This window comes from Macaca thibetana, chromosome 16, assembly GCF_024542745.1.
Source record: "Macaca thibetana thibetana isolate TM-01 chromosome 16, ASM2454274v1, whole genome shotgun sequence".
Classification (NCBI taxonomy): Eukaryota; Metazoa; Chordata; class Mammalia; order Primates; family Cercopithecidae; genus Macaca; species Macaca thibetana.
The window spans coordinates 15,883,779-15,896,869 of record NC_065593.1 but is presented as its reverse complement, the minus strand read 5'-3'; the positions used below and the strand labels follow the sequence as shown (position 1 = coordinate 15,896,869).

Below are 13,091 nucleotides of genomic sequence, written 5' to 3'. Positions count from 1 at the left end.
ACTCCTGACCTCAGGTGATCCGCCCGCCTTGGCCTCCCAAAGTGCTGGGATTACAGGCGTGAGCCACTGCGCCTGGCTTCCTTATTCATGTTGATGACACAACTCACAAAGCTGTTTTTTTATTCAGTAGCTTTGCTTTTTAAGGCTCAATATTCTCACTACCAACTGCAAGATAAAAGACAACTTTTTGGGAATTTGCCCCCCACACCATACCTGGTGGATCTGGAAGACTGAGACAAGCGCGGCGTGCAGGTAATCATTCTGAGGCTGTTTGGTGTAAAACACTTGGATCGGATGCTGCCGACCCTCTAGGTAGAGGACGGGGGCGCCATTGAAATACTGAGAGAACAGGTCCACATCCATCGTAGCTGACATCACAATCACCTGCATGAAAGAACGAAGAGGACCAGAAGCAAACATTGGGACAGCCTTTCCATGTCCCTCTCAAGCCCCAAAAGCAGATGATTGAGGCCTGTGCCACCTCCATTATAGCTAACGTTCTTCCAAGGCTCTGAGCAGAACAGGCAGAGGAGAACACCCTGCTAAAGAACACAGGCCAGGCCAGTTTCCTTTCCTTTTTTTTTTTTTTTGAGATGGAGTTTCGCCGGGCACAGTGGCTCACGCCTGTAATCCCAGCACTTTGGGAGGCCGAGACGGGTGGATCACGAGGTCAGGAGATCGAGATCATCCTGGCTAACCTGGTGAAACCCCGTCTCTACTAAAAATACAAAAAATTAGCTGGGCGTGGTGGCGGGTGCCTGTGAAAGGCGTGAACGCGGGAGGCGCAGCTTGCAGTGAGCCGAGATCGCACCACTGCACTCCAGCCTGGGCAACAGAGCGAGACTCCGTCTCAAAAAAAAAAAAAAAATCGAGACAGAGTTTCACTGTTGTCGCCCAGGCTGGAGTGCAGTGGTGCGATCTCAGCTCATTACAACTTCCGCCTCCCAGGTTCAAGTGACTCATGCCTCAGCCTCCCAAGTAGCTGGAACTACAGGCACACACCACCATGCCCAGCTCATTTCTCGTATTTTTAGTAGAGACAGGGTTTCACCATGTTGGCCCAGGTTAGTCTCGAACTCCTGACCTCAGGTGATCCACCCGCCTCGGACTTCCAAAGTGCTGGGATTACAGGAGTGAGCCCCTACGCCCGGCCAGGCCTGTTTCCTTCTGTGTGTTATGCATACTTTCAGAGGAAGTTTCCCTAGTTCCTTTCTCCTCTTCTGTGCGGTTTTAACCACTCCAAAGAGCACATCTGTGTGGATAGTCCGTTCGTGAGCTTCATCCAAAATGACGCAGCTGTACTTCCGAAGCAGAGAGTCTGAAATTGCTTCGCGCAGAAGCATGCCGTCTGTCAGAAACTTGATCCTGGTGTCTTCTGAGGTGACGTCATCAAAGCGCACTGTATAGCCGACCTGTGCAGAGAAACAACTTATTTGGTCATCAAACATTTCTCGAGCGCCTGCTGCGTCCAGCACTAAGTTGGGCGCTTGCACCACCACATTGAATAAGACCAACACCAACCCTTCCTACTCCCTTGGGAGGCATGCAATCTAGCTGGGAGAGACCATGGTCAAGTTTGCTTCAACTGCAATTAATGTAACTATTACAAGGAATATTTAAAATTAACCTTCTAGCTCAAGCTATTTGATAATTTCATGTGGGCTAGGCGCGGAGGCTCACACCTGTAATCCCAGCACTTTGGGAGGCCGAGGCAAGTGGATCATGAGGTCAGGAGTTTGAGACCAGCCTGACCAATATGGTGAAACCCCGTCTCTACTAAAAAATACAAAAATTAGCCGGGCGTGGTGGCGGGTGCCTGTAATCCCAGTTACTCCGGAGGCTGAGGCAGGATAATCGCTTGAACCCAGGAGGCGGAGGTTGCAGTGAGCCGCGATTGTGCCACTGTACTCCAGTCTGGGTGACAGCGCAAGACAGTCTCAAAATAAAATAAATAAATAAATAAGTTTCATGTGAAGTTATGTACAGATATGAAAAGATGTCTAAAATATTTTTAAGTGAAATGAGTACACACACACAAATCTGTCTTATATACAGTTCTGAGACTCATTCTCAATACTCACATATACACTGGCATAATGCTTACAATGTTTCTAGAAAGACATATAGATAAGAGAGTTAACAGAGGTTACTGAAGGCTTAAGATGTTCAAAGAAAACAACTAATTTATCCAACTTGACAACAGATTTTGAAAGCAAAGCACATGGGACCAATAGAGCCCCTGATCTCTCAGGAGCTTGTAAAGAACTCTCGGAAGAATAGGCAAGAAAAGCAGCTCATTATGTAAAAGGAGTCTTGTTTAGAAAAATAACAGGCAGCGGGCATGGTGGGAGAACTGTTTAGTCAAGAAGTATTAAGAGTAAAGAAGGAACCAGGTACCAGCTTCCCGAGTTCAGTTCTCTTCTCGTCTGAGACTCTAGTAGCAAGAGAGATGGCAGCTACTCGACGAGGCTGGGTCACAGCAATGATGCCCTGGCGGCTGATCCCTCCTTCATACAGGTACTGAGGGATCTGAGTTGTCTTCCCAGAGCCAGTTTCCCCTAGGAGAGAGGGAAAAAAAAAGGCTCATTGAAATGCAAATTAGGGCTGGGCGCCAGGGCTGGCACCTATAATCTCAGTACTTTGGGAGGCCGAGGTAGGAGGCTCTCTTGAGCCCAGGAGTTCAAGATCAGCCTGGGCAACACAGCAAGACCCTGTCTCAACAACAACAATTAGCCAGGTGTGGTTGCATGTGCCTGTAGTCCCAGCAACTAGGGAGGCTGAGACAGAAGGATCATGAGGCCCAGGAGTTCAAGGTTACAGTAAGCCATGATTGTGCCACTGCATGCCAGCCTGGGAGATAGTGTGAGACAATGTCTGGAAAGAAAAAAAAAAAGAAAAAGAAATGCAAATTGGCTGGGCACAGTGGCTCATTCCTGTGATCCTAGCCCGTCGGGAGGCCAAGGGAGGAGGATCACTTGAGCCCAGGAGTTGTCTTTACAAAAAATACAAAATTAGTTGGACGTGGTGGTGCACGCCTGTGGTCCCAGCTACTCTGAAGGCTGAGGTGGGCATATTGCGGAGCCAGGGAGGTCCAGGCTGCAGTGAGCCATGATCACACCACTACACTCCAGCATGGGCAACAGAATGAGACCCTGTCTTAGAAAAACAACAACAACAAATAGCAAACTGACTTAAATTTCACCAAACAAACAGCTCAAAGTCAGAAGTAAAAGATAAAATACTCTGAGTTGGTAAAGCCTCAGGAGAACGGGCATTCAGGTACGTGTACTGCTGGCGAAGTTAGTTGGCTAATTGGTATTGTTTCTCAGGAGGCCAAATTATGTTTTTTAAATATTTAAAATGTTTATATCCTTTGCCCCACAATTCTGCTTGCAGAAATTGATCCTAAGAAAATAAGTAAACTTGTGTATAAAGATACAGCTTCGAAGAGATTTTATTCAATTTTGCTCCTGACAGAAAAAAACTGGAAACGATATAAATGTTCAAAAGGTAATTTACATAGTTAAAATATAAAATAAAATAATTTACATAGTTAAAATATAAAACAACTGTTACATAGATTTCTGCATACTGATGGACACGAAGAGACATCCATTCATGCACTGCTGCCTTCAACTCCTGGCCACTCCCCAGCCTGCTGCCTCCCTTCAACCCCTCTGCCTCTGCCCACACTATGGGCAGAACACCTGCCCTCACACTGCCTGCCTGGCAAACTCTAAGATGAGTCAGGCCTCAGACACGCTCTCCTGGTTGCACAGGTGGCCCTCCTCTGGGCTCCAGAGAGCCTTGTTCATCTGTCTTTCAGCACTGACCATGCTGCGTTGTACAGAAGAGTTTAAATGTGTCCATCCTCCCACAACACCAGAAGCTCCCGGAGGGCAGTGCTCTGCAAGTCCCTCACAGGTACTTGAGTATTTTGCATACAATAAGCACGCAGTAAATGTTATTTCCTGCCTTGTGTGAGTTCCTTTAATAGTGCCTGATTAGAGCAAAAAACTCAGCAAATCTGCGCATCCTTCCCCTCCCTCCAGTTACCACCAGGCCTCTCTGACCTCACAGAGTCCTCCAGTCCCATTATTTGTGGGGTTTTTTTCCTGTCAGTCTGTCAGCCCCCTCTGACTGCTCATCCTTCCTGACCCAGACAAGAATCAGACTAAGAATTTGATTATTCTGCAATCTTCCTGCTGAATCCACTAGGCAAAACCCCAAACTTGAATTAATGTCTCTGTCCATCTTTCCTGCTCCTGTACCAGGGCAACTGAGTGTTGCTAAAGTAAAATACAAAATGCTTGGCACCAGAAGTGTTGTGAACTTTGGATGCTTTCAAGTTTTGTAATATTCGCATTATACTTACTGGCTGAGCATTTTATTTGTGAAAATCTGAAGTCCTAAATGCTCCCAAATCCAAAACTTTTTGAGCACCCGACATGATGCTCAAAGGAAATGCTCCTTGGAGCCCCCTCTGGATTTTGGATTTTCAGATTTGGGATGTTCAAGCTATAATTAGGTTGTGCAGAAGCAAACCTGAGTTTATAGTGTAGCCGAAATGCACCTAGGCACCAGTACTACCAGGATCTGATTTCTTGTTTTTGCAGCCTGTCTTGTCTCCATCCTCCCCAAGGGCCCACTTGAAGCCCAGTGACTCCCATTCTGAGCAGAGCTCCTGAACCTGTCTCACAGAAGTGGGGTTCTAAAATGTGATCATCTCCCTACCTGCCCCTACAAGCCCTGCTGCAGTGCACCGTCCTTACATCCATTCTCTAGCTCTGCAGCCTCTTAGCCTTCCTCCTCTTCCAGACCAGCCCTGCATCTAGCGCTTGTGGCCAAGCTCCCCGCTTCCCCACACCTCCTGATCTTTGCTCCGTTAGCTCGATTCTATCTTCAGCCTCCCTCCCTATTGAGTTCTTCCCCTCAACCTCTGAATACAGACGGTCCCTGCCTTAGAACTGCTCGACTTCAGGATGGAGCAAAAGTCAAAACCATACAGTAGCAACTGTTCTTTTGAGTACCCACACACCTGTTTGTCACTTTCAGTATGGTATTCAATAAATGACATGAAATATTCAAGACTATTATAAAATAGGCTTTGTGTTAGATGATATCACCAAACCATAGGCTAATGTACATGTTCGAGCACACCGAAGGCCAGCTGTGCATATTCAATGCATTTCCAACTTAGGATATTTTCAACTTATGAGGATGGGTGGGTTCGTCCACACATAACCCCGTCCTAAATTGAGCAGCATCTGTAAAGTTCCTCTCAGCTTCCCTCCCTTTTCTCAAAACAGAAGCCTGCTCCCCCTGCTTTCAGCCCTCAGCTCAATGACAAATCAGCTGTTACCCACAGAGCTTTGTTGAAATAGCTCTCCAAGGGATCCACGATCAATAGTGTCAGAGACTGTGAAAGTCGTGAAAAATTTTGTAAAAGGAAATTTATGCAAGAAATGTTTCACAATTTAAAAGTGATTAGGCTTCCTGAATGCTTTATAAAATGTCACTACAACTCTTAGCTGTACAATTTGCCTGCTTTGCAGCTAGGTTAAAACCTAGGACGCAAGGAGCTAAATGCTGAAAGAAGCCAGCACTTCTTATCTGCACTTCTGTCTAAGTCCTAGGCTGTACACCCAGCGCATAATTAAAATCCTAAACTTACCAAGGTTTTCAACAAAGCTAAAGGTTGCTAAAAGTTAACAATGTAACATGCATTTAAAACTGTTGAAGAGGCAGTTTATGTGCAAGGTGTGTAAGGAAAGTAAAATACACTTTTGGCAAAAAGATTATAAGGAGGGATAAGAATGTACATTTTAACCCATGTTAAAAGGTTAAAAAATTGTTTTGAGGGGGCTGGGCGCGGTGGTTCACGCCTGTTTCTATATCAACCAATCGGGCCTAGTAAAAATAAAAAGCACTGCTAAAAAAAACTTAAAGAAAAGGCTAAAAAGCTAAGGGAGTACCAAAACAACCAAATAGACTCTTGGTTTAAAAACAAAATCATAGCATGCGTCATCCCATTCCTGGGCTCTCTCCTAACACTATGCCTGGGACTAATACTCTTTTTTGTTTATTTGTTTGAGACAGAGTCTGGCTCTGTCGCCCAGGCTGGAGTGCAGTAGTGCGATCTGCTCACTGCAAGCTCCGCCTCCCGGGTTCAAGCCATTCTCCTGCCTCAGCCTCCCGAGTAGCTGGGACTACAGGCGCCCGCCACCACGCCCGGCTAGTTTTTGTATTTTCAGTAGAGAAGGGGTTTCATGGTGTTAGCCAGGATGGTCTCGATCTCCTGACCTTGTGATCCACCCGTCTGGGCCTCCCAAAGTGCTGGGATACAGGCGTGAGCCACCGCGCCCGGCCAAGGGACTAATGTTCTTACCCTGCCTAATTAACCTTTCTCAAAGATTTTTAAATGACAGGATCATGGCCATTTCACAAACAAACTCCCCAAAAACATCTACAGATGGCATTGCTCCTACAGTCAACCTGAGGCCAGGAAACTCTCCGTCCCCTGGTTAACAGGAAGTAGCCAGAAAGAACATGCCGTCCCTCCTCCTTTTTATAACTGAAGGGTCTGGATTGACAGAGCAGGAGCATCACCATCTTGGACAAGCCCCTCATTCAAAAGTTCACCTTAAAAAACCGCCTAAATCCAAAGGGCATCAGCGTAATGGCTAAGGTCAGCACGACCATAGACCACAAATAACATCTCCAATCAGAAACATTCCAAACTCATCCCCGACCAGACACATGTCAACCCCAAGATAACCTGGCTCTGGCCGAGAAGATGTTAGCCGGGAGATAACTCCCCTCCGGGCCGGAAAGATGTCTGCTCCAAGACAACCTCCCCTCCTCCCAAAGAGAGTCCAATCCCGCCAAAAACTTCTCCACACCTATAAACATTCCAAGCTTGTGATAAGGGCCCTCACCCTAAAACCAATATATACTCTTAAGTCTGTAAGAGGAAGGGCTCCTGACCGAACTCGGCCAGGAGCGCCTCTCAGGTTTTAACTAAAGAAAACCCGTCTTTAATTGCCAGTTGCGTTTCGTGTTTCTTTCCTTTTTCTTTAACTCTTACAAATAGCTCACATCCAAATCCAGTGGGCATCACATCCAAGTCCAGTGAAACTGGACTGGACTGCTGCATCTGCTCACTCTGCATTCCTTTGACTAGCAGCACTCATGGGTCTCCTTCCCCTTTTTGGCTGCTCATCCTTTCCGTCCTTCAGTATCTCCTCTAACACGTGGGGGATGAAAGCCCCTTGAAATCAGTCCCTGCCCAACAACTCTGCCTGTTTTCATGCACCAGAAACTACACCTTCCCTTTCCACCGGAATGTGTTCAGGTTCCCATCTCTCAAAAGACTTTCTCTCCTGCCTAGAACGCCCTCCCTCCCACACGACCTCCCCAGCCACCTCCTCACAAACTGGGTCAGATCCACTCTCCTAAGCCCCGCAAGTCCCCGGTACGTGTCTCTATCCTTTTACACGGAAGGTGAGTCTTTGCCTACACACGTCGGTCACTCTCACCGGGCTGTCCAGCGCCTCCAGGGCAGGGCTGCCGGACCCTTCTTCAAGGCCCCTCTCCAGGTCTGGCCCAGAAAAGGTATTCAGGTTTGTTGAAACCAAGAACGAAAGGGATTGAGAGGCATGTAAGAAAAACTGCTTTAGCTAAGCCACGGACGAAGTGCAAGGAAGAGCCCGCCGGCGCGGCCACTCACCGATGAGGACCGCGTTGTCCAGGTTTCGGAGCTGGGCCAACAGTTGTCCCCGCGCCTGGAAGATGGGCAGACTCCGGCGCTGCAGCTCCACAGCTTCAGGGTAGGGACTGGCCGAGGGCTGGGCCAGGGGCGGCTGCTGCCTCCGGCCTCCTCCTCCACCTCTGCCGCCGCTGCCCGCAGTCAGCAGCATCACCACTTGCCTCCCAGGAGGGAAGGACCCAGAGCGGCTCGGAGGCCCAGAGCCCGGCCGGAATCTCTTGGCCGGCGGGAAGCCCGCCTCCTCCGGCATGTCGGGAGGGCACCGCAGCAGGAGGCGCAAGCGCCGGCAGCTCCTGCCCCCTCTCAGGTGCAGACAGCAGGCGCGCACCGCCCCTTCCTCGCCACGTGCTGGCGGCTCCCGGCGACCACCGATGACATCACGGCCGCCCCAGCCTTTCGAAAAGGGACTGCAACTCCCAGCATGCATTGGGGGCTTGGGAAGGCTTTCACTTCCTGGGGGTGGGAAAAGCAGGGCCTGAGGTACAACCAAGAAAAGGCCCGGAGCTACAACCGCGAAAAACAGGGTGTACGGTTCCGTGGGACTGTAGTCTTGGTTAACGAGGGTTTTCTCATTGTTTTGTTTTAGTAGCGTTACTTCTTTTCAGTAAACACGCGTTTTCTCCTTCTCTGTCCGAATCACAGTCACTCTTCAAGAAAAGTACTTAATTCTGTAAAATCAATGAGAAGCACAAATGTGCATTGTCTAATCCTCTAAACTTGTAAGTTTTGTGGTAGATACTGGTTATTAGATTATTTCTAATTTACAGATAAAGAAATTGAGTCATCTGAGATTAGTTATTCAGATGTCCCCAAGTCATAGATTTGTGATCATCTTGTGTTACAGAAAGGAAAACCAATTCTATGATATACATGAATTTAACTCAGAAAATGACTATGCCAGAGGATGTGGTCGCCTCCAGTAATACAAGCAGAGGACGGAGGGAGTTCAATGAAACTAAAATTGTCTTTTATCTTTCCTTTCTCCCAACCATTCCAGCCAGACTCTCACGTTCTCTACATGGCTGTGCAACCCCATCATAGACACTTCAATGAAGATTCAGAACTGCAGCAAAAAAAGTAGGATTATAACTAGTTCTTCCTTCCCCTCCTAAAAATTCTTGGACGATTTGCTAATTTACCAGGAGAATGCCAAGTAGCTGTTTGCTCTTACAGGAAATGTGATTTCCAGAGTACACCGTAGGCTTCAGCTCATGTGAAGGGCATCTTCTGAAGCGCGTTTCCATGAAACTCGCCCTGTATGTGAACCTGTTAAAAAATATCCCTTCCCATGATTCGTGAGAGAGCTAGTCTAAAAACAAAAACTTCCCCTTTCCTCCAGGTCGGAGATAATTTTCCTCTAGTTGCTGACAGTTTGGTGACCAGGCATTACTGAAAATGTGCACGTTGAACCAGCAGCAGATTTGTGTTTAAGAATAAACTGATAAATTTTCACTTCCTACCCTGAAATATTTAGAAAGGCAAGCCAAAACTACAAGGGATAATAAATGTTAACTCTCAAATTATGGACCTTGAGTAAGTAAAGACATCCCAGTCCTTTTTCCCAGTGTGCTTTCCAGAGTAACTTAATGTAGGAGTCCAATGTTCCTAATGATGATAATAATTTAGGTAATATAAATGGGTGGACTCATTTCTTGATGAAGCGCATGCCACCTCTAGATGCAGCCACTAATCATTTCTAGGCAAGGGCTGTCATGTAGACCTATTATTGCCAGATCTTCCAGTTTTCTCAAGAAAAGCCAAAAGTGAAGATTTTTATCTGTCAATGTTAAATACAGGCTTAAACTAAAAAAAAAAAAAAAAAAAAAGCACACAGGTAGGTAACCAATCTGCAGGTAACTCATCCATAATCTCTGGCCTAATGATCCAGCTATTTTGTAGCCTCAAAGCTAAGAGGACCAAAGAGTTGAAAAATTAAGTCCTATATATGCATCAAGCCATGTTGCCCACATTTCTCCCATTGGTAGACTGAAATCTGCTGTTTCTCCTAAAGAAGTCTCTTGGGGTTTAGCAGCTTTCATATGTAGATACTGATAACCTAATAACTATTCAAAGAATATCCTGGTTCTTCCTCCAAAAGATGAAGTGTCAGATACATTTCATTTTTAACTTCTTTGGGATGGTCTGTGGACTTAGCTGGTCTGATCATGACCATACCAGCTGGTGGTCACCTTTGCTTTTCTGATCACCAAATCACGGCCCTTGATCATGTTCAGTTTCCCTCTATCCCATTTTCAGAGACAACCACAAGCTTCAGCAACTAGGCTCAAGCTTGCATGCATACACTTTAATCCCTGTATAATTAAAAATACCAGATAATACTTTGCTGATCAATAAACAAAGGTATTTATTCAGCACCCATGTGCCAAGCACTGTGCTAGGCACTGTGGTGGATACAAAAATTAAGACATGGTCCCTGCCCTTAAGGAGCTTACATTCTCATGAGGGAGACAAGACTAATATACATGTACCAGCTAGGAACAGTACAAGACAATATATAATTTGGCGTAAGAATATGTCATACAGACTTGAAGCTTTATAGGGATTCAGAGACAGACAATAAAATTGGCCTTAGAGTCAAGATTTTTTGAGCAATCAGGAACAAGGCCAGGCCTGGAAGAACTGAAGAGACTTAAGTTGAGGTCCCTGTTAGGTAGAAGTGGAAGTAAAGTTAAGAAAAAAACAAGTATGCATATAATATAGGGGCTTACTAAGAAGTCACTGTGGATTTCTGAGCAGAGGAGTGACTTGATCATACAAGATTCAACAATTTTATTGCAAACTCATAAAATATGTTTAAGTAGTCTGGAGACATCCTACAGAACACAGAAAATAATGGCAGGATCATGACTAACAACATAGCTGGAACTCACCTGTCAAAGAAAAACAGCTACAACATAAAACCCTGGCAGGATAGATGACAATAGTTCTAGGAAGCCCATTACTCAACATGGCAATAGCTCCAATGCTTCCTTATTTTCAGAGGCCCCAGAGACAGAGGGTTTCATTATCCAGACCCAGGACTTGGGTGTTCTGCTTCTAGAGACTACACAAGAGGTATGAAAGATAAGAGGACATACAAGAGTGACACAGAAAAAAACAAACGGAAGAGAGAAACAAATAGAAATCCATACTAGAAAAAATGCACCGAAATGTATATAAAATGTATCTCCTAAGGAGATGCAATTTGTATGTCCATTTATTTTTAAATGAACGTATACCATATTTCCATAACAAACAAACAAAAAACACTATGCTTTAGTCAAGTGTGCTTTTCAGTATTACTGGAAGAATCCAGGAATCCCTCAAATTATGTGTAAGGTTAGTTGGTCACAAAATTCTATGTATCAAATCTCACTTTTAGTTTATTTGCATTGGGAAAGGGAAGTGTGTTCTGGAAGAACTAAGATTGAGAGAGGTAAATTGGGGGGAAAGTAAGGACTTTTCCTTATGTCCATTCCAGCACAGGTATCCTCTCAAGCAACACAGGGCTAGGCATGGTGGTTGTAGGGCTGGCCAAACTGATGAGAGGTGACACTGCTCAGGACACAGTGTAGTCGCACAGCAGGGCATCCTACCACTGGGAACTTGCACCCTATAAAATCAGAGAAACCAAAAAACCCTGTAACTGCCTGCCTTTAGGCTGTATATTCAAAACGTACTTCCTGTTTTACCCAGTCATTAACGTATACAGATATTCCCTACTTAAATGAACAGTGAGTGAATAGATTTTAGGATCAGCATTTTACCACAAAAATGCCATTCATTGCATAACTCAACTCAGGGAGAACAAATAAAACTAGAGAAACTCATTTCTAGCCCAAAAACAATTTAAAAAAACAAAAAACAAAACAAACGTCACTGATAAAGCATTCTTGAGCAAAAACAAGAGGATAAAACTTAAGAATCCCGTAAGGATTATACATGCTAAGACTGGCTTTTAAACTTTAAAAACCTTTTTTAAACTGCTTAAAGAAAAAGCAGTCCCATAGACCCAGGTTCCATAAAATTGCAACAATCATATTCAAAGTTACTAGCAACATGTAAAATACTTAAATTCCATTAGTTACGCAATTCCATTTAAAGACATTAAAACACTTTTCACTTCAAAAACAATCTGAAAATTCCTATTTAGGATGTCCGTTATGTTTAAGCCTATATCTGTCTTTCTGAGGACAATCTCACATTCTGGAAAGCTACCCCTTAACAAAGGTTGAACTACTACTAACAGTCCACTTTTGGGAAAGGGACTGGTGCATACACACTGTTAATGAAAGCTGTTTGGAATCATCTCTTTCCTAGCGGTGCTCTTCCAGGTTCTGTGAGTTACTTAAGCAGTGTGAATGCAAACCTGCTGAGACTCAGGGAAGACTTAATACTTAGGGGAGGTATTTATTGAACCACAGCATTAAGTGTCTACTTCTGCGGACCCTGTCTTAAGTTCTACCTGATTGGGAAGGTAATCTAGGTACTTGGTTCTGAAAAGGTTCTTGAATTTTCATGAAGCAAATCACTAATGTTACCTAGCCAAAGACCCTGGAAGAACATGTGCCTGGCTAACTGGTATCGGTTCATCTGGCTCCAAAGTCAACATTCTAACTTGTTTTCTAAATCGAATGAAAATCTGAGACCCTGTCTCTATTTTTTTTTAATTAAAAAAAAAAAAAAAGGCAAAAAAATTTTTTTAAAAGGCTGGGTGGCTCATGCCTGTAATCCTAGCACTTTGGGAGGCTGAGGTGGGAGGATTTCTTGAGTCCAGGAGTTCAAGACCAGCCTGGGCAACACAGTGAGACCCCATCTCTATTAAAAAAAAATTTTTTTTTAATTAAAACTTTTTTAAAAAGAAAAGAAAAAAAAAAGTCCAATGAAAATCTTCCTAGTTTTCCAAAAATGTGGCCCTTAGCAATCTTTCCCTGGATACTTCTTAATGGAGAAATGTAAGCAAAGCAAATAAGATGCCACATTAGCTTACAGCTGACTTTCCTATAGCTGAATTCCTACTGCTACAAGAAGCATCCTCCCTCCTTTTTTTCCACGTTGTCTGACAGTTTTGCAAAACCCAGATGGAAACAACCTATCCAGATGACAGAAATAAATCATCTTCCTGGTGAATCTTGCATTCTGAATTAGTAAGATGTACACAACCACAGCATGACAGCCACGTATTTCCAATCCTGAAATGAAATCCAGTTAAAAGTTGTGAAGACACAGAAGAACAGCTGTGTAAACTGTTCTGAGCTCAGATCTACGCAGGAGAGCTACAATACATTATCAGAATTTAAAAGATCACACACAAAAGCTTTAA

At 44.7% G+C, this 13,091-nt stretch overlaps 1 protein-coding gene across 2 annotated transcripts in view; it reads right to left on the bottom strand.

Moving 5' to 3' along the window:
- The window catches only part of DHX33 (DEAH-box helicase 33), a 29,662-nt gene extending 21,453 nt beyond the window's left edge, over nucleotides 1-8,209 (bottom strand). The window contains exons 1-4 of one of the 2 annotated variants that reach the window (XM_050765291.1): nucleotides 7,730-8,209; nucleotides 2,398-2,558; nucleotides 1,185-1,412; nucleotides 214-384 (exon numbers count right to left, since the gene is read on the bottom strand). In XM_050765291.1, coding sequence (XP_050621248.1) covers nucleotides 214-384; nucleotides 1,185-1,412; nucleotides 2,398-2,558; nucleotides 7,730-8,195 — 1,026 coding nt within the window. In that variant the 5' untranslated portion in view covers nucleotides 8,196-8,209. The remainder of the gene's footprint in view (nucleotides 1-213; nucleotides 385-1,184; nucleotides 1,413-2,397; nucleotides 2,559-7,729) is intronic. The other variant, XM_050765292.1, reaches the window with a different exon arrangement.
- Nucleotides 8,210-13,091: the final 4,882 nt, after the last annotated feature.